Source organism: Halichoerus grypus, chromosome 14, assembly GCF_964656455.1.
Source record: "Halichoerus grypus chromosome 14, mHalGry1.hap1.1, whole genome shotgun sequence".
Classification (NCBI taxonomy): domain Eukaryota; kingdom Metazoa; phylum Chordata; class Mammalia; order Carnivora; family Phocidae; genus Halichoerus; species Halichoerus grypus.
This window is the reverse complement of record NC_135725.1, coordinates 59,545,428-59,567,202: the sequence shown is the minus strand read 5'-3', so window position 1 is coordinate 59,567,202 and position 21,775 is coordinate 59,545,428. Positions and strand designations below refer to the sequence as shown.

Sequence of the window (21,775 nt, the reverse complement as noted above, 5' to 3'; positions counted from 1 at the left end):
AGCCAAAAGAGGGAGCGAGGGAGGGAAAGGAGACTGGCTATACTGTGGGGAAGAGAAGGAGGGAGGCCGAGGGGGCACGAGCCGTGCAGTGGGAGGCCGGCGGGCGGGCGCGCCGGCGAGCTGCAGCTACCCAGGCCGAGCCCCTGGCAAACTCGCGGGCGCAAACACTGGCGCGGGAGGAAGCCGCGCAGCTGAGCCCCAGGCGCAGCCGGGCCTGGGTGGCGCGGGGCCCGGCCTGGGAGGCCCGAGTCTGTGCCCAGGAGGCGGACCGGGGGCGGAGCCGCCCCCGGAGCTGGGCTCTCCCGCGGGCGGCCCTTAGTCTCCCCGCCTCGGCGAGCGGCCGCGGCTGAGGATGCCCTACGGCGCCGCCTGTCCAGCTCCGGAGCCGCGGCTGAGGAGCCGGCCGCCCATTGGCGGCGGCGGCGCGGCGTCTCCGCCCCCTCCGCGTTCCCGCCCCCTCCGCCGCCGCCGCCGCCGCTTCCCGGCTCCGCCTCCTCCCCCTCCGGGAGCCGCCTCCGTCGCCGCCACCGCCGCTGCTGCCGCCGGCCCGGGCCCAGCCAGCGCCCGCCCGCCGGAGTCGAGTCGCAGTCGGAGCCGCTGCCCGCGGCCCCGCCATGAGCGGAAGCGCCGCCGCCGCGGTCGCCGCCGCCGCCGCCTCAGCAGCTGCGGCCGCCGCGCACTTCCAGCCTCAGTCGTCGTCTCCCAGGCCGGGCGCCGCCGAGCTCGGGCCCCTGCGCCGCCCGCGCCCCCCGCCGCCGCCGCCCCGGCCCGAGCCCGCCGCTGCCGGCCGCCTCAGCCCTTCGGGCCACGGGCCTCTCCGGGCGGGCGCCCAGGGTGGCGGCGCCTGCGGCCGAGCGCCGGGAGCAGGTACGGGGTCCGGGAACGGGCCGGGCGGGGAGGGGCGTGGGTTGGTTTCGGGGGTGGGGGGCCGAAAGGCGTGCGGTCCAGCAGTCCGGCCCCGCGGAGGGGGTGGAGCGTTGTCCCGGTCAGCTTTGTCCGGCCCCGGAGCCCCCGTGAGCCCTGAGTCCCCGTCGCGCCGAGCGGCTCACAAAGCGTTTTCCCACCCGGTGGGTAGCCCCCTCCCCTAGGGTGGGCAGGGCAGGACCTCTCTAGGTCTCCGCTTGGCGGAGGAGGAAACCACGGCGTACAGGGGGAAGTGACTTGCCCAAGGTCACGTAGCCGGTGAGAGTCGTAGCCTGGCTGGGACCCAGGGCCACCCTGGGCCGGCGCGGGCCCGGAGCAGGGGGGCTGGGAGGAGGAAGAGCCCCTAGACCCCCGGACCCGGGAGACATTGATCCGGAGGAGGGGGCGCTAGGCCCTGCTCTCAGACACGCCCACCCAACGCTTTTTAGGTGGGCTTAGGAAATAGGATGTCTTGCGGTGCGGGACGGAGGAGAAGGGGCCGCTTTGGGGGCTTGGTGGTACCGTGGGGAGCCGATTTGGGGAGCCTCAGAGGGAGAGAGTTGTGTGTGGGGTGTACTCTCTGGGAGAGGGCTTTCTTGAGTGAATGGGGCAGAGCTTCGGAAACTTCTCATCGTGGGGACCGTTTGGTCTCTGCCAGGCCACCTTGCCCACCATTGCCCGGACTAAACCAATCCAGCTGAAATTAATAGGAGGGAGGCCTTCCGCTTTTGTGGAGACACCCATAAGGTGTCGATTTTCGTGAAGTGGTCCAAGTTTCGTTCGTGCCCCCAACAGGAGTGCGTTTAAGGCCCTAGTAAAAGCATTTCTGCTATAGAAGGCCGAATGAGTTTTTTTCCAGGTGGTCTGGATCTGTCCCCCATGGAGAACCCCTAGAGAACAGCTATCCCAAGCATGAAGGGGGAAGGAAACGGGGAGGATTGAGACAAGTCACCCGCCTGTCTCGCATGTTAGGCAGGGCCATATACTGTACGGGACTCCCATATTTCTTTAGGGTGGGTGATTTTGACTGTGGACGCATCTTGGGAGGAGGAGAGCACTTGGAGTTCTAGAGAGAGCGAGCGAGAGAGCGAGCAATGAAGAGGGTCCTGTGGCGCTGGAAAATAGAAGCTGTAGAAAGGGGGAAAAGAAGATATTTAGTCATTGTGGGGGAAGGGAGATGAAAGGGTCGCTGGAGGGAAGGGGGCAATGTCTAGTCCTGAGAAAAGTTGGGATTTTTTCAAAGAGGGAGTCAAGGGTGATGAGTTTGAAAGGAGTCTGTTAGAGGTGGATGGTATCTTACAAGGATGAGTAATAGGTATTGGTCTGCAACAATTACTTCCTTTTCTTCGAGTAAAGACAGTTACACTTTTATATAAATGTTTTAGCCTTCGCATTCCCCACCCCCCATTCTCTCTCCTGTTCTAAGGCTGCTGGCCCACAGTATTGTCTTGGAAGTAAGGCTTGACAAAAGAGGGAAGGGGAAGACTAATTAGCAAATGCATTAATTAGGGCCCTTTGTCCGAAATGATTCCTTGTTTAAGACAGCTGTTTTCTAGCTGCCCTCCTGCACTTCAGCTTTCCAGCTGTGGTGGCTGTTGGATGGGTACTGTAGAAGAACTGCCCTGATTTAGACAAGCTAGATTAGATTTTTCTTGAAAAACTGAGAAACACCTCTATTTGACAAATATGTATAAAAGCATGAAAATTTACTGGTCAAAGATTTTAATCAGGGAAATGCAAAGGGAAACAACAGTGAGGTGCCATTTCACGCCCATCAGATTGGCAAAATTTAAATGCTGTGATAACCAAGTGTTAGTGAACTTAAGGGGAAATCAACGTTTATTTCCTGCTAGTGGAAATGTAAATGGATATAACCACCTTGGAGAGTAGCGTAGTGATGTCTTATTGGAGAGCTAATATACCTACTTACCCAAAATGTCCATTTCTGGCTCTAAGAAATCTTAGTACCTGGTGTCCAAGAAAAGAAGTGTGAAAGAAGTATAAGCATGCTCATTGCAGCTTAAATGGCCACCAGCAAGGGAAATGCATAAATTGTTAGATAGTCCCACACAATTGAGTCTTACAGCACTGAAAAATAAACTATAGCCACATGCATTAAAATGATTGAATCTCACAAACATAATATGGGGTGGGGAAACAGGTTATAGAATTCTTACAAAATGTTTCCACTTGTATAAAATCTGAAAACATGCAAAATAATATTGTTTGTGGCTATGTACATATATAGTAATAGTATAAAAACATGCATGGTAACAACTAACACCAAATTCAGAGTAGAGATTATCTCTGGGAACAGAAGATGAGGGATGGGATTGGACAGGGGTACGCCGAGGGCTTTAATAATATCTAATATTCCATTACTAAGGAATCTGAATCAGATAATTGCAAATTAGGATTTGCTTATTTTGGGTGTATGGTCAGAGATATTCAATATCTTATTTTAAATATTTTTCAGATGTTTGAAATATTTCTCACATGCAAGAAATTTTCTTGTTTTATAGAGTGCAGTATTTTTGTCTCATAATAATGAAACTCTTTCTACAGACTCCAGTCCAGCACAGCCTGGCAGGTATGCAGGCTGGTGATCCTTTTCTCACCCCTTTCTGACCTGCAAAGCCTAGTGTATTGCATTGGATGACTTTTATTTTGGAATTGCTGATAGGCATGGAGGATTCCTCAGTCTTTCTAAACTTTCTAATGGACCTAGGTCAGCAGTTTGAGCTTTGTCGAAATATAAGTGCCCCAGGACGTTCAGACTTATCTGATGTAGGGAGGGACCCAGAAATCTGATTCTGAAAAAGTTCCCCAGTAGATTCTGATGCCCACTAAAATTTGAGAGCCACTGCCTTGGGCTCCTGACTCTGGGCTGTACTCCATCTCAGCTTTGCCCCAGGCTACCTTCTCTTGCCCTTCCTGCATGACTAGGACTAATTTGGGCCCATGTGATACTTAGCTCTTTTGTAGGGCATAAAAGAATGATAGGGTTGGAAGCTATTGAGTCTTAAGCCCTTTATAATGTGGTTGTCTAGTCCTCTTATTTTCATGCAGGTAGCTAAGGGGCCCACTGCCCACCAGGGCTATTTATCAGGTTTTACAAACTTTAACCACTTGTGTCAGAATATGGAGTTTTATAATTAGGGCAGGAGCAAAAAGGGCTAACAGAAGGAAAACCAAATTTGGAGAAAGGAAACCCCCAGCAGTAAATGTATGTGATCGTGCCTTTTCCACAGATGATAGTGATTGTTTTAGTGCTTTAGCTTATGACGTGCATTTAAATTTCAGCTATTTGAGCCTACAGTCAAAGATTAGGGTCTCAGATAACAACTGATTATCCCCCTCAAGATGGAAGAATTTCCTTTCTCCCAAATTTGCTAGTTTTACTTCTCTGCCAGACCCTTTTTTCTCTAGTCCTAATATGTTTAGGAATGAATTTATATTCACAAATGTGAGGATTTCCCGTAATGAAATTTGTGAAATGCCTTTTTTGTCTTCGGGAAGGTTCTTCTTTCTGGACACCCACTTTGGAAGTGCAGTGCTCCTCCAGGTGTCCTTTTGCAGGGTTGCTGTGTTAGGTTGTATAGATTGTGCCCAACACGAGGTCACCTGTTTTGTGTGGGGAGTGGGAGTGGAAATTCATTTGTGCTCCACTTACCAATTGAGCATTTTGTAGGGGTGCCTGGGTGGCTCAGTCGGTTGAGCATCTGACTTTTGGTTTCTGCTCAGGTTGTGATTTCAGCGTTGTGAGATCGATCCCCGCATCAGTCTCCACACTCTGTGTAGAGTCTGCTTAAGATTCTCTCTCCCTCTCCCTCTGCCCCCTCCAACCCTGTGCTCACTCTCCCTCCCTCCCTCTCTCTCTCAAATGAATAAATCTTAAAAAAAAAAAAAAAAAAAAAAAGTGTGTTTCTTGTGGAAATGTGTCCCTTCAGAGAGGGGACACACCCTTTCCTAATTCTCATTGAGTGCCTCATGCACTAGCATGGCCTTGCAACTTTGGAAGGCTCCGAGGCAGCCTTGTTGCTCCGTGTGTAACTAACTGTGCCATCCGTAGTTACGGACTCTGTGAAGAGGGCAGGTCAGTTTCGGGCCTTGAGTTTGGAGAATTTTCTCCACCTCAACTTTTCAGTGGAAGGAACCTACCCCTGGCTTTTCATCACCATGCTCAGTTGAACCGAGATTTCAGCTTAAAATTGTAAAATTTGTTTAGGAGCTGGAGAAATATGCACAATTTTGAAAATACCATTATTTATGAAAAGATGGAATGAGGGAAATATTAAAAAGACAAAGCATCTGGTAATTGAAGAAGATAAAGTAGTTTCTTCTTGGATATTTGCTCTTGCAATCTTGCAGTGCTTACTTTGAGGGGGAAATACAATGTTGTTTTTCTCTTCCTATTCCCCCTACACTAGCATTCCTGAATTTCTTAAGACCTGAGGCTTTTTAGCCAATTTTGAAAATATTTACCCATTTGTATTTTCCATTAAGTGGTTGTTTACGCTTCCTGCTGTTTTATTTTTTCTTGGAGGGAGGGGTAGTGCTGAACCAAGGACAAGACTGGACTTCCTACTGCTTTTGCAAATAATGGCAGTGTGTTTTTCAGAACAGTTGTCATGGAAGAGTGCTGTTCTGCGGGCTCAGGGGAGAGGTACATTTGAAGTGGTTTCTGTTGTCTTTATTATTATTATTTTTAAACATGATCCAGGGTGTTGGTTACAGAGTTCCATTGTGCTTTTGCTGCTGTCTTGAAGGAGTTTTGTTTTTTTCTTTGAAGAAAATGTATTTAAAACTAAAAATGTTTAACAAAAATAGTCTTATGCCCACACGAGGAAAATAAACAGTTCTCACCTATGGGCCTTACCCAAAACAGTTTGAATTTTCTTTCCAGTTCTGTTTAAATGGATATAAGTGCTATTTTAGGATGGCTTAGAACAGTTAACTGGAGTGATGTTGGGCAGGTGGAGGAGAATGATGGGATTATACTGGAGTTTATCAGTGGTTCCCCCCAGTCTCGATATGGAAAACTGTCACTGTATTGTCTGCTTTTGTGATAAAGTATGTGTAGAAATAAGGGAGAGATTGTGAGTTTTGGTATATGTAATAATTTGATCCTTTTGAAGGAAAAAGCAGAGGGAAGAAGTGGTAAGAGGAAGAAACACATACATGGAAAAGAGAGTAGCAAGCAAATAGTAATGCCATTTTGTAGTGCTTTTGGGATGTTCTTTGAGTTGAAAGTTACCTGTCTGTATCCGTTCTGCTTCACCTTTGATTTCAGTGTCTGAAGATGGTGCTTACTGATCTTCAGTTGAAACCTGTTTTATTGTCATGGAGCTGGAAAGTGAGCAGTTTTGAAGACTAGGCTGAGGTGGGAGGCTAGTCTAAAAGTAAAAACAAGTATCCATTTTGTAATTGCTTTTGTAAATAAATAGGAGTTGAGACTCTCATAATTAACCAAAGTATTTTTCATTTGGCTTTTAGGCTGTCTTATTTAATAATTGTTTTAATACATTTGTCTTCCTACGTAGATTTTTGTTGCTGCCTCAGTACATATTTGAGCATCTGTTGGGTGCCATAATCCCAGTACTAATCACTGGTACATGGGGGTGATAGCCTTCATTGTCAGAGACTTCATTACCTGAGTTGCTGAGAACGGCACTGAAGACTGCGCTTCAGCTTGTGCTTTCTTTTCTCCCTTTTATCATGCTTCCTTCTTCTCCCTGGTCTTTTGGGCTTGGTGGTGGTCTATCCATCTGTCGGGATCTCCCCACATGTGAGGGGTGCAGAGGCTTTACAGGGCCTTTTGACTGGGCACCCTTAAGTAAAACCCCTCGAACAGTGTTGAGCTAGACTTGAGGGCCATCATAGCGGCTCCAGCTCCTCTTCCTTCTCTGCTGCCTGGGTTGCCACCACCCACCCTTTGCTGTGGAGCCTGGAAGGCGCCCCCCTCACCCCCAGTTATACAAAGAGGCTTTGTGCTCTGAGGATGTTCTAAAGGCGGGATCACTGTAATTATAATTCCCCAAGCACAACCAAGTAATGGGGGCAGGCAGGGTAAAGATGGTATCCAAGTTCTTGTTGGTAGGGAGAAGTCAGGGGGGGATTAAAAATCATCTGGAGACAGTACCAAAATGGATAATGGAGTGTTGTTGGGAATGCTGATGGGAATGTGTTTAATTGAATACATTTCAGATTTTTAAATTCTAATACTTGCAAGATACTTGAAGCTTTAAAAAGCATAAGACAGCCTGAACTTTTTTTTTAGGTGTTTTTTTTTTTAGGACTAAAATTATAACAGAAAATTACTTTAGAAGAAGGTGAGTAGAAATCTCAGCCTACTTTGCTTTGTGTTTGTGTTGCCAGAATGATTGATTGCTCAAGAAAGCCAAATACATATCTTACTTACTATCCAGGGGGTGCTCTTACTAATCCAGCTTTTTTTATTTCTAAAAGTAAGCTCTGACATTTTTGGGAAGCTGATTTTCTCCTACCACCACAAGAAGAAAATCAGTGTGGGGATATATGCTTAATAAACTCTTTTTTTTTTTTTTTTTTAAGATTTTATTTATTTATTTGACAGAGAGAGACAAAGCAAGAGAAGGAACACAAGCAGGGGGAGTGGGAGAGGGAGAAGCAGGCTTCCCGCTGAGCAGGGAACTAGACGCGGGGCTCAATCCCAGAATCCTGGGATCATGACCCGAGCGGAAGGCAGACGCCTAACGACTGAGCCACCCAGGCACCCCTATATACTTAATAAACTCTTATATCAACCATCCTATGTCATGGTGTGCTTCCAAGCTCTATTGGTAATCTCCTAGTGAAAACTTTTTTCTTACTATGTTAACTATTAGTATATTGCTCTGATGAGTGTCTCAAACAAACTTTTTTGTTTTTTTTTTTTAAAGAGAAGTGCACCAAACAATTGACTGCAGAGGTTATCTTTAGACTTTAGGATAGTGGACTCAAGTCGTCTTTTATGCAAGGTGAGGGGAAAAGATCCTTTTTGTTCTTAAGATTAGCACTGACATCTGTGGTGAGTGAAGCAGTCAGGGAGAGTGTGTGTTCTATATGGAAACCTATAGGTACTGTAGGCTTGACCTTCATCTGATTACTTGTTGGAGTCAGGTCAAGAGTTGGACCTTTATTTTTACTGTCTAGAGTGATTTTTGTCCTGTTGGAGGAAATCTCCCTTTTTTTTTTTATTGACAAAAGTGTGTGATGTGATGATTTGATATATGAATGCATTTTGAAATGATTACCACAATCAGGTTTATTAATACATCCATCACATCATATAGTTACCTTTTTTTTTTTATGAGAATGTTTCAGATCTCTCTTAGGAAATTTCAAGAATATAATACAGTGTTATTAACTATAGTCACCATGCTGTACATTAGATTCTCAGAACTTACAATTGAAGGCTTGTGCCTTTGACCAACATCTCCCTATTTTCCCTACTTCCCAGACCCTGCTAACCACCATTCTGCTCTTTTTCTATGAGTTTGACTTTTTAAATTAAAAACAATTTTTTTTTTTTTTTTTTTTTAGTTTCCACATATAAGTGAGATAGTACCGTATTTGTCTTTCTCTGGCTTATTTCACTTACCATTATGTCCTCCAGGTTCATCCATGTTGTTGCGAATGGCAGGCTTTCCTTCTTTCTAATGGCTGAATAATATTCTGTTGTACATATATGCCAAATCTTCCTTCATCCATTCATTTGTTGGACACTTAGGTCCTATCCTAGCTGTCGTGAATAACACTGCAAGGGACGTGGGAGTGCAGATAGCTTGAAGAAATCTACCTTAAATTAATCTTCACATAAGACTACAGGGTAGTCTATTACAAAGATATTGCCCATATAATTCTTGGAAAAGACTACCAATTTGACAGCTAAATTTTATGAGATTTAAAATTAGGATCCATTTTATCTGCTTTCAATGAAAAGTGAGGTTGATCTCTCCCTCCCCACCCCCAGTGTTTTAGGCAATTATATTGCTCAGCAGTGACATTATTTTAGCTTAATTATAAACTGTTATTTGGCTACTTCATTTGCTTCATTTATAATATATATTTCCTTTGGGTAGTAACCTCTGCTTACTTCACTGCTCTCTGATGGCCACTGATAAAACATTTATTGAATGCTTACTGTGTACCAGGCACAGTGAGGATTTCAGATACAATTCAGATAGGCAACAGTTGAGTGATAGATTCTGACAGTATGTTAGCAGAACAAATGCATTTTGGGGTATGCTAACCCTTAATAAAAGGGGAGAGAACATCAAAATTGCATTAATAATAGTGATATATAACCATGGTAATTAATGTTGCTAAAGCACAGATCTAACCAGACCAAAAATTTACATGGTTGCCTCCTAAGTAAAAGAAATATGTTTTCATCTGGCATTCAAGACCAGCATAATTATTTCAATCTCTACTATTTTTCCTCATGAATATTATTCTCCAGGGAAATAGTTGTCTATATGTGTATCACTTTTTGACCTGTTTCTTTGATTCTTCAGCTTGGAATGCCTTCAGTTTTTCCAAATCCTACTTATTTTTTAATATCTAGGTGGTAGTCATCATTTATTGTGTGCAAAGCTCTGTTCTAAGTGCTTTACCTGGATTAATTCATTTAATTTGTGCTACGGTCCTTTAAGGTTGATGCTATTATTATCCTTATTGTGCAGATGAAGAAACTGGAACACAGGTTAAATAACTTGCTAGAGATGATGCAGTTATTAAGAGTGTTATCTGGGATATGAACTCAAGCTGTCTAGTTCCAGAGTCTATATTTTTAGCCATCATGCTTTACTGCATCTCATTTTTTTTTTTTAAAGCAAACTTAACAGTTAGTTTTGGTAATAAGAGGTTGAATGTAAGCAAAGGTGATCACTGCTTTAGCCACTGAAAAGAATTTGCAATCTTTAGTTTTTACCTTTGCTCCTGAGAAATATACTCTTTTTTAAGTTCTGAATTATTGCATTTGGATTATTTAATTGATTTTTCAAAGTCATTCATTACTTTTTTACATAAGGAGTAGGAGTGCCTGCATTGGGGTGGGTGGGTTCACATTAGAATAGGCATATTTAAATAGCTTCTTAGAAAATCTCCCATGTTCTATGATCCTGAACATTAGGGTCTTAACTGAGTGCTTTTTGAGCACTTAAGCGGATAAAAAATTCTCAAGGAAATATTTGGCCCTACTCAGAGGAACTTCTGAATCTCACCTTTTTGTGGATATGGGTACCTTCCCCCCAAATATCATCGCAAGAATAGATGTTAGACTTCTTTTTAGCCTTTTTTTTTTCTTTTTAGCCTTCTTAATTTCCATAATAAGTTGATTTGTCACAAGCTAAAGCATAAACATCTATTCAGGAGCTAAAATATGAACATTTCAGGTATTAGTTGGAGATGCTTATGTGTTGGGTTGACGCTGTCTGAGACAGTGGATTATTTGAGGAAGATAATGTGGCATTGTGGTTACCAAGTGAACTACTTCAAAATTGGTTGGAATGCTTGTTAAAAATTCTCTGTCTTTAGGTGGCCTAGAGTTGGAATCTGAGATTGAGTAACTTTTCTTATAAACAGTTATAGATGATGTTTCTAATATTATTTCATTTATGCTCTAGGCTTAATAGGCATTGGTGGGCCATCAATTTAGAAAATGTGCTGTGGGAAAATGAGTTTCTAAGGTCAAAACCAAGTACAGTACTTACAGACTTTCGGAACATGGCCTGTTTTTTTAGCGGAGCACTGCCAACAGTCTTTTTCTCCTACTTTGCTTTTGGATCCCTAGAAAGGAAGAAGGAATTCTTTGCTTTTCAAATTACTAAACGATATGGAATTAATTCATCAGAGGAAGATATTCTTTCTATTCAGACAGGATAAAGACTGGTTAATCCAGATAATTGAGGAATTTCCACTCATTTACTTGTTTGGGTTTCTTTAAGACGCTTAGCTTCAGAACACATCAAGAGTTATGGGGGCACCTGGGTGGCTCAGTTGTTAAACGTCTGCTTTCAGCTCAGGTCATGATCCTAGGGTCCTGGGATCGAGTCTTGCATTGGGCTCCCTGCTCTGCGGGAAGCCTGCTTCTCCCTCTCCCACTCCCCCTGCTTGTATTCCCTCTCTCGCTGTGTCTCTCTCTCTCTGTCAAATAAATAAATAAATAAAATCTTAAAAAAAAAAAAGTTATGTTTGGTGCTCTAATGGAAGACATTATTGTTGACTATGTTTGCTATATGTCAAGAATGAACCATGAACTCTTGTGATCTAATTATCCAATGTTTCTTTTTAAAAGTTGTGCATTATTGTTGAAAACAGAAATTAATTCTATATTTTTGAGCTTTAAATAAAAGCTACCATTGTGTGCAAAAAAAAAACAAAAAACAAAACCAAAAAACCAACAAAGGCAACAAGTCAAAAGATCTCCCTTAAAATGAGTTTGTGTACAACTCATGATGTTATTAATTTCTGTGTTAAGGTCAAAACAAAAGTCACAATTTGACTCTAGAATGTTTAGAGTCTGTACATACTTTGAATCTAACTTTTGGTAGGACAAAATATTCTAAAAAAATGAACTCTTTTTCAACTGACATAAGTGATTTTAATTTAACATAAATGGTTTTGTGGGGTGGGGATAGAAATCAAACTAGTTTTGCCATACCAAAATCTTTCTCTAGCACATTGGAGATATAAATATGTTTCCTTTTGAAGTACAATTGTTTGATAGAATAGTTATGTTATTTTTCCTGGTGCTATGTAGTTAAAACCCCAGGGCCTAAATTTATTTTATTTAATTTTTATTTTTTGTTTTTAAAGATTTTATTTATTTATTTGACAGAGAGACAGTGAGAGAGGGAACACAAGCAGGGGGAGTGGGAGAGGAGAAGCAGGCTTCCCGCGGAGCAGGGAGCCCGATGTGGGGCTCGATCCCAGGACCCTGGGATCATGACCTGAGCCGAAGGCAGACGCTTAACGACTGAGCTACCCAGGCGCCCCTATTTTTTTATTCTTTTTTAAGATTTTATTTATTTATTTGAGAGAGACAGAGACAGAGCTAGCACAAGAAAGGGGAGGGGCAGAGGAAGAAGCTGACTCCCAGCTGAGCAGGGATCCTGATGTGGGGCTCATTCCCAGGACCCTGAGATCATGACCAGAGCCACCCAGGCGCCCCCCTAAATTTATTTTAAAGTTTGATTAAAACTTTGTTTCTATGGAAGAAAAGTTACCAAATTGAAAAGGGGCTTTGGAGGGACACCTGAGTGGCTCAGTCCGTTAATCATCTGCCTTTGGCTCAGGTCATGGTCCCAGGGTCCAGGGATCGAGTCCGGCATCCGGCTCCTTGCTCAGCAGGGAGCCTGCTTCTCCCTTTCCCTCTGCTGCTCCCCCTGCTTGTGCTCACTCTCTGGCTCTCTCTCTCAAATAAATAAATGAAATCTAAAAAAAAAAAAAAAAAGAAGAGGGGCTTTAGAAATTTTGATTCCAAATTGAAAAGGAGCTTTAGAAATTTTGATTCCAAGATTGCTTTTAAGGAGGGAGAGGCAAGTCAAATGGGATATGGGCCCCACAGAATTGTCTGTGCTACTTCCTGGGTCGGGAAAGCTCAGAGAGGGGGGCTGTGTTGCAGTAGGGCAGGGCGTAAACCTGGTAGGAACTAGAAGTGAAACTGGAAGTGCCTTTAAAAAAAAAAAAAGGCAGATTGTTGTATTAGACTGAGTCAGGCTGGATTGAGCAGTGAGACTGTTCTCAAGCACAAATGTGTATGTAGTACCCCTGGCAGATTTCCTGATTAAGTCAACATGTTTGCAGTTGATTCAGGGCAGACCTTAGACTCAAGGGAGAAAAAAGAGAAGAGCAAAGGGAGAGGCTGAGGCGGGGGCCTTAAGGTGCAGGTTCTGAAAGAAAATTTCTTGGAAAAAAGGAAGAAAGAAACGGAGAAAAAGAAAGAGAAAAAAAGATTTCTGAGCCTTTGAGAGAGACAGCAGGAAGTTAAAGATGGAATTCTGGGGACACTTTCCTCTCCCCACAAGCTGTGGAAGTGGTGGATGAGTAGACTTACAGATGTTGGCAAAGGTATCCTTGTTAGAACAGAAAGGATCTATCACTGTGGTTTGTTTTAAAAACGATAGATCTCACTACAAAGGTTAGCCAGTCTTACGTAATTTTATTACGCCTAGGGTTAAAATTGAAAGTCACTTATTTTAAAAGGAAAATGAGAACTTACAATTGACTTACAGTTGACAATTAAGAGCATCACATTTCCATGGTGGTTTAATGGTGGTTACGTGCTATCCGTCACGCACAAAAGTTGACAATGCTAACATGCTCTGTCTAACTAGGGCATGCACTGCTAATGTTTTGCCCACAGGAATGATAGGTTCAAATTCAAAGAGATTAGATACCATTGCACTTTCTGCTGGCCTCTCCCCTTCCCATCCCCAGAACCATTCATAGATGCTCTGTGTGTGGATGCCAGTGTGTAATATGGATTGGGATTGGGTTTATGGCTCTGAGGTAGACCAGCACCTCTCACACTTTATTTATGCATCATCTGGGAATCTTGTTAAAATGCAGATGTCTAGCAAAGGCACAGATGATAGTGGAATAGTTTAGAGTAGCCAGGAGGTGGAGTAGTGGCTCTTAAACTTGAGCCTGTATGATAGGCATCTGTAGGGCTGGTTAAAAGCTAGACTACTTGGCCCCACCTTCCTGAGCTTTTGATCACCGCACTAGGGTGGGGCCTGATATTTTGCATTTTATTTATTTTATTTATTTTTTAAAGATTTTATTTATTTATTTGACAGAGAGAGAGACAACAAGAGAAGGAACACAAGCAGGGGGAGTGGGAGAGGGAGAAGCAGGCTTCCCACCGAGCAGGGAGCCCGATGCGGGACTCGATCCCAGGACCCTGGGATCATGACCTGAGCCAAAGGCAGACGCTTAACGACTGAGCCACCCAGGCACCCCGATATTTTGCATTTTAAACAAATTTCTAGGTGATGCTAATGCAGCTGGGGGAGTATATTTTGAGATCCCCTGAAGTAGAATATAAATAATATTGAGGAGAATCAAACCATCTGTCTTGGCTTCTTGAGCATTATTTTGTAACTGAAAACAGTGAAGAAAAGTTTGCTGAAAGTAATAATACTGTTCATGGTGAAATAGGTGATGAGAATGAAGGAGTGCGCTTCTGATGACCACCACCGGGTGTTGTAGGAAGTGTCGAACCACTATATCATATACCTGAAACAAATATTACACTGTATGTTAACTAACTGGAATTTAAATAAAACTTAGAAAAAATACTGTCCATGTTAGGCAAATAACACCTCATTAAACAATTCTGTGTTTTATGGTGGTGAGTATGTGTCTCTGTCTAGAAAACATCCACAATAGACCCCACCAAACGGATGGTAAGAAAGATGATTACTTCTGGAGAAGGATCCAGCATTATGGAGGGTGGGATTTTAGCTTTCTTTGAAGGTTTTAATTTTTACTAAAGAGATTGTACTTCTATTTATGTAATTAATTTTATAAAAAGGGATAAGAAAACTGGGCCAGATAGCCTCCCATTTACTTCTCCAGATCTGTCCTCCACCCTGTTCCACCTGGCTCTCTGCCGCAGGGAAAGAGCTCCCAGATCCTCTGGCTTCTTCTTGGTTTCAGCCTTAGGAGATTTGAAGGGAAGGAGAATGAAGTCAATATTTATCCCTTCTGCTCTCGTGGAAGTCTGCATTTTATTACCTGGGTTCTGGGAATCTCTGTCTCCTGTCTTTTTTGGGCGCCAGAGCAATAATTGTTCTGCTCTTGCTAGTCCTGGTTCCTCTTCTACCCCCTGTGATTTCTGTAGGCCTCACCTAATTTAGTAATTATTCCTTTTACAAGTAGACCCCTTTCAGATTATTCTAATTTGAGTTTGTTATCTCTTCGCTGTTGGAAGCCTGACTGATGGACCCTCAGAGTCCTGTTCCTCTCTTTACTCTATTTTCCCGTTTATTTAACATCCACCCCATCCCAATCCTCTCTGCTATAATCCCAGGGGTAGTGACAGTACTATTTTGGTAGGTGTAACCTTCCAGACATTTTATATGGCTCTAAATTAATATACATATTTAACATAAAAGGAATCATATTGTATTTCCTATTGAATAAATTATTTTTACATCATACTATATTGTGACCATCTTTTTTTTTTTTTTTTTTAAGGTTTATTTAGGGTAGCCTGGGTGGCTCAGATGGTTAAGCGTCTACCTTCGGCTCAGGTCATGGTCCCAGGGTCCTTTTTTTTTTTTTTTTTTTTTTAAAGATTTTATTTATTTGACAGAGACCCAGCGAGAGAGGGAACACAAGCAGGACCCTGGGACCATGACCTGAGCAGAAGGCAGACGCTTAACGACTGAGCCACCCAGGCGCCCCCCAGGGTCCTTTTTGATCGAGCCCTTCATGGAGCTCCCTGCTCAGCCAGGAGCCTGCTTCTCCCTCTCCTTCTACTGCTCCCCTTGCTTGTGCTCTCTCACTCTCTCTGTCAAATAAATAAATAAAATCTTTAAAAAAATTATTTATTTTAGAAAGAGTGCAGGGGGGAGGGGCAGAGGGAGAGGGAGAATCTCAAGCTAAGCTTGGAACCGACGTGGGGCTCATATCACAGCCCTGAGATCATGACCTGAGCCGAAATCAGGAGTTGGACGCTTAACTGACTGAGCCACCCAGGCACCCCACATTGTGACCATCTTTCTACATCAGTATAATTTACCTCATTCTTTTTTTTTTTTTTAAGATTTTATTTATTTATTTGAGAGAGAGAGAGCACATGAGAGGGGGGAGGGTCAGAGGGAAAGCAGACTCCCTGCTGAGCAGGGAGCCCGATGTGGGACTCGATCCAGGGGCTCCAGGATCATGACCTGAGCCGAAGGCAGTCGCTTAACCAACTGAGCCACCCAGGCGCCCCAGTTTATCTCATTCTTTTTTTTTTTTTTTTTTTTTTAAAGATTTTATTTATTTATTTTGACAGAGTGAGAGACACAGCGAGAGAGGGAACACAAGCAGGGGGAGTGGGAGAGGAAGAAGCAGGCTTCCCGCAGAGCAGGGAGCCCGATGCGGGGCTCGATCCCAGGACCCTGGGACCATGACCTGAGCCGAAGGCAGACGCTTAACGACTGAGCCACCCAGGCGCCCAGTTTATCTCATTCTTAATAGCTGTACACGATTCCGTTGTATTTGATATGTATATAACAAAGTTTAAACAGTTCCTTATATGTTTAACATGATAGTTTTATTTATTTACTTATTTATTTTTTAGGATTTTATTTGAGAGAGAGAGAGCACAAGCAGGGGGAGTGGCTGGCAGAGGGAGAAGCAGACTCCCCGATGAGCAGGGAGCCTGAGGGGCTCCATCCCAGGACCCTAAGATCATGACCTGAGCTGAAGGCAGACGCTTTCACCTAGGCGCCCCTTAACATGATAGTTTTAATCATATACTGAATTTCCATTAATACTTGATCTGTTTCTGCATTCTGTTCTATTCATCTGTCTCTATTCTGGCACCAGTATTACACATTTTACTTATTGTGGTTTTATACAGCTAAATTCTTGGTAGGGCATATCCTTATAGTTATTTTTATTTTGGAGAACAGTTTTGGCTTTCATCACATACTTTTTTCCCCTTCCAGATACAGTTTTTAAAAGTGTTTGTCAGGATTCCCTCAAATCCCATTGATACCCTGATTGGAAATGTATTCGTGAAGTTTAGTAGTTTAATTCACATTTGTCAATGTATTTCACATTCTTTTTGCTTTTGACAGTGGGGCATTTTCATCATACTTCTTGAGTTTTGCTGTTAGGAAAAGCTGTTGAGTTTTGTGTATTTATTTTAAAACCTTCCTATTTTCTAAGCTCTTGTAGTTGTTTTAGTAATTTTTCACAGGTTTCTCTTGGGTATTCCAATTGGACAACTTTATTATTGGTAGAGATTGCTAATTTAGACTCCTTTTCAGCTTTTCCTCTTTTTTTTTTTCCTTCTTGTTTGATTACCAGCAGGAAAAATGCCATCTGCTTGACTTTAACGAGGCTGCCTCAGGTGTGCTTCACTGCTTATCGTCGGGCTGACTGTGGGCCTGAAACCTAAAAAGTTAAAGGCGTATTTTTATTTATTTAGTGTTTTTCTCAGAAAGGATAAATTTGTCAGATGCTTTTCAACTCAGTTATCTACCCCTTGGAGATTGTTTCTTTCAACCTATTTATATGCTGAATTACATTAATTAATTTTCATTATGGAATTATCTCTAAATTTCTGGAGTAAATCTCATAGTACTAGATTGATTTGTTCGTATTTAGAGCTTTGGAATATATTCAGAAGGGGGAAGTCCTGTAATTTTCCTTCCTTGTGCCATCCTTGACATCAGGACTTTGGTAGCATGGAAAAATGGTGTTTTCGGTTGAAGGAGCAATAACCATTTCTATTTTGTTTTTTAGTTTATTCCACTCAGTTTTCTTATTTTTTGTGTGTATGGGGCAAGGTGGGAGGCAAGTATTCAGTTTTGGTGAATTAGATATATTTTGTAGAAAATTAAATTCCTTTTCCAGCTTTAAAAAAAAAGTATGAGTTTATTATGTTCTTTTACTTTTTAAAATTTCCTCTGTAAATATGCTTTTGTCACCTTTCTTAATCTTAAGTTGTATTTTATTCTTTTTGATTAGATTAAAATATGTCTATTCATCTGTAAAATAGGTATGAAAATGAAGCAATCAAATGATGGTCATTATTTTTTTTTTAACTTATTTTTAGAGAGGGAGGGGGAGGGGCAGCGGGAGAGGGAAAGAGAATCTTAAGCAGGCTCAACGCTCGCACAGAGCCCACTCTGGGCTGGATCTCACAACCCTGAGATCATGACCCGATCCCAAATCAAGAGTCTCCCAAATCAAGAGTCGGATACTTAACCGACTAAGCCACCCAGGCGCCCCTGATGGTTGTTATTTTTAAAAGAATGATTGTCTTTTATTATTATTTGTATTTTTTGAATTTATTGTTTCTGTGTTTTTGTATACTGATTCAGGAATTTCTTTTTTTAAAGATTTTATTTACTTGAGAGAGAGAGAGTGCGCGTGCGCACGAGTGGAAGGGTGGGGCAGAGGAAGAGGGAGAAGCAGACTCCCTGGTGAGCAGGGAGCCCAACGTGGGGCTTGATCCCAGGCCCCTGAGATCATGACCTGAGCCAGAGGCAGACGCTTAACCGACTGAGCCACCCAGGCACCCCTGATTCAGGAATTTCTGTTCTCATCTTTATTAAAATCTTTCTGTATGCCTTAAAAGTTCTTTAAAAATGTTTGTTTATTGTCTTCCGATTACAAAAATGCACATGGCAAAAAATTCAAACATTGCAGAAATATGTATCAGAGAAAATAAAAAGTCTCTTTGAATTCTTGAGAGATCAGTGAGAACAAGTTGGTGTATATATACTTAAGTGCTTTTGTTTTTATTATGCACATACATGTTATAAAAAGTGGGACCATAATATATATTATTTTGTAACTTGCTTTTTTTCAACTTTATATCTTGGATCTCTTTCCAAGTTAGAATTTATAGATCTAGTTTTTCTTTATTAAAACCTTTATTTGACAGACAATAGAGATAGTAACATTCACATCTTCTGAGTTTGCAGCTCAGTGAATCATCACAAAGTGAACACACTTGTGTAACCAATAGTCCGGTCAAGAAATAAAATATGACAAGTACCCCCAGAAACTTCCCATTGTGCCTCCCTATCTCATTCTTTTAAAAAATTTAACAGCTTTATTAAGATATAACTCACATATCATACAATTCATCCATATGAAGTATAAAATTCAACACGTTTGGTGTTTTGGTATATTCACAATTGTGCAGCTGTCACCACTATCTAATTCTAGAATCTTTTCATCACCCCAGAAAGAAACCCTGTACCCACTGGCAATCGCTCTCCATTTTCTCCTACCCCAGTGGTAGGCAACAACTAATCTAATTTCTGTCTCTATAGATTTTTCCCATTCTGGACCTTTTTTTTTTTTTTTTTAAGATTTTATTTATTTATTTGAGAGAGAGAGAATGAGAGAGAAAGAACACATGAGAGGGGATAGGGTCAGAGGGCGAAGCAGACTCCCTGCCGAGCAGGGAGCCTGATGCGGGATTCGATCTAGGGACTCCAGGATCATGACCTGAGCCGAAGGCAGTCGCTTAACCAACTGAGCCACCCAGGCACCCTCCATTCTGGACCTTTTATGTAAGTGGAATCATACAACATTTGGTCTTTTATGACTGGCTTCTTTCTCTTAGCATAATGTTTTCAGGGTCATCCATGTTGTAATGTATGTCAGTGTTTCATTCCTTTTTATGGCCAAATAATCATTGTATGAGTATACTGCATATTATTTATCCATTAATCAATTAGTGGACATTTAGGTTGCACCACTTTTGGACTATTATGAATAATGCTGCTATGAACATTTGTGTACTAGATTTTGTGTGGACATATGTTTACATTTCTCTTAGACACACACGCACGCACGCACGCACCCTAAGAATGGAATTGCTGGGTCTAGTAACTCTGTGTTTAACGTTTTGAGGAACTGCCACACTTTTCCAAGTTGGTTGCACAATTTCATTTTTCATTTCCACCAGCAGTGTATGAGAGTCCTAAATTCTTCACATTCCCATCAACACTTATTATTTCCTGTCTTCTTGATTATAGACATTCTACTGGGGGTGCATTGGTAGTTCATTGTCATTTTGCTTTGCATTTCCCTAATGGCTGATGTTACTGAGCATTTTTTCATGTGTTATTGGTCCATGTAGATTTTGAAAAGGTTTTTAAATTTTCCCTAATAGAGGCAAAGCTAAATAGTATCTTTTGTGTCTTTATAATTTTTAGACAAGCATCTAAAATTTCAGTACATCTATGCTTCTCTACTCTCTTTACTTTTTTTTCTGTAGATATAATCTAGCATTTATGTTATTTTTATATATTACATATTTTGAGAATGATTTTTAAAAATGTTTTATGCACTTATATAGTGAGATTTACAACAGTTATTTAGATTTATCTGTATTTTAACTTGTTTGTTGTTGCCTTCCATTCTTAGCTATACAATAAATGTAAATAATTTCATTTGTTGCGTGAGTTCTGCAGTTTCCAGGATCTGTGTTTCCACATTTTTTCTATAGTATATGAGTAGAGATCTGATTAATAAACCTGATTGAGACATTTCAAAGGTATGGTTAAGGTCTGCATTTCATTGACAGAATCCAGAACTTTGTTTCTCTTAACCAATCAGGAGTTTCAAGGTAGTATTTTTCAGTTAGTTACCCTTCTGGGAAGAACAGCCTGAGGTTGGGAGTTTGTAGGAAAAATGGTGTGGTCTGTTTCTTGGTGATCAGAGAGATGACTAGGGAAGCTAGATGGACAGAGTGGAGTGCATAGTTCTATTATTTGGAAGGATCACCTGGGCCTGGAGTATCATGCCTACTGCCTTTGTTCAAATATAATATGTACATATCTTCATATTTGTGTAATTTATGAGTACCACTACTTTTTCTATGACCCCTTTGAGTAATTACAAATAGTTTTTGTACAGTGTACTTTGCTTTACCCAAAAGGTAAACAGTTCATGTTGAAATCTGAATGGAGAAACTTCTTGAGGAATCTACAGGATATGGGCCACAGGATGATATTAATGTGAATTTTCCGAGGCCTAGGGGCTAGTATTAAATTTCACGGTCCCAGAAGCGGCTTTTCCCTTGTGTCTACAGGTGATCAGACTCACACTGTCTCTAAAACAGAAGACTTGTATCCAAACTGAGAGTACCAGTTTATAATGTGAAATGGCCTTTCTAATGACTTAAATACAACAAATAAATATGAGTGTCTGCTTTGTACCAGGCGTACTTACTGCTGGGTAGGCAGTAGCGAACATAAACAGGTAAAACCTCTGCTCTTATGGAGGTTATATTCTCGTGATGTGAGACAGACTATAACTAATAAATATATAACCTGTCATAAAGATGGCACATACTAAGACGATAAATAGAGTAGGGTAAGGAGAGATAAGTGAAGTGTGAAGGGAGTGGGTGCTACTTAAATCTCTTGGCCAAAGACGACCTCTTTCGTGTGGTGATACCAGTTGAGACCGAAAGGAAGTGAGGAGTCAAACTCTGCAAGTGCAGAAGGCCTGAGGCAGGAGTGTGCTTGCTCTATTCAGGGAGCAGGAGGGAATTCTGAGTGGCTAGAGAGGAGGAGCAGAGTGGCACGAAGTAGGATGGTGAGCTTCACCATTATAAGGACTTTTGTTCTGAGATGAGATTACTGAGCAAAAGAGTGATGATATGATGTAACTTCCCTTTTAGCAGCATCACTGTGGCTGCCGAGCTGAGAATGGGCTGTAGGGGAGGGGAAGGGTTGGAGTAGGAAAAGTGGTTAGGCAGTTTGGGTGGAGCAGGAGATGAAGTGATTCACTGGCTTCTTGGTTACAGCCGGGATGTGTGGGCTAAGTCCAAAACAGGCTGCTTGGTGTACAGTCCATCACCCATCAGCCCTCGTCAGCTTGACCCTTTCTTCTGCTTCCTTAAACTGCTCTCGCCAAAATCATTAATGATGGTGAGTTGCAAACCAGTGGACACTCAGGCCACATCTCACTGCACATCTGAGCAGAATCCTCCATAAAACTGACTTTTTTTTCCCCAAGATTTTATTTATTTATTTGAGAGAGAGCAAGAGTGAGAAGGGGGAGGGTGGGCAGAGGGAGAAGCAGACTCCCCACTGAGCAGGGAGCTAGACTCAGGGCTCAATCCCAGGACCCCAGGATCATGACCTGAGCTAAAGGC

At 42.2% G+C, this 21,775-nt stretch overlaps 1 protein-coding gene across 4 annotated transcripts in view; it reads left to right on the top strand.

Annotated features, from left to right (window-relative positions):
* The first annotated feature begins 541 nt into the window (after nucleotides 1-541).
* The window catches only part of RNF38 (ring finger protein 38), a 131,136-nt gene continuing 109,902 nt past the window's right edge, over nucleotides 542-21,775 (top strand). For all 4 annotated transcript variants that reach the window (XM_036076143.2, XM_036076142.2, XM_078061456.1 and 1 more), the window contains exon 1: nucleotides 542-867. In XM_036076143.2, the coding sequence (XP_035932036.2) occupies nucleotides 615-867 (253 nt within the window). In that variant the 5' untranslated portion in view covers nucleotides 542-614. The remainder of the gene's footprint in view (nucleotides 868-21,775) is intronic.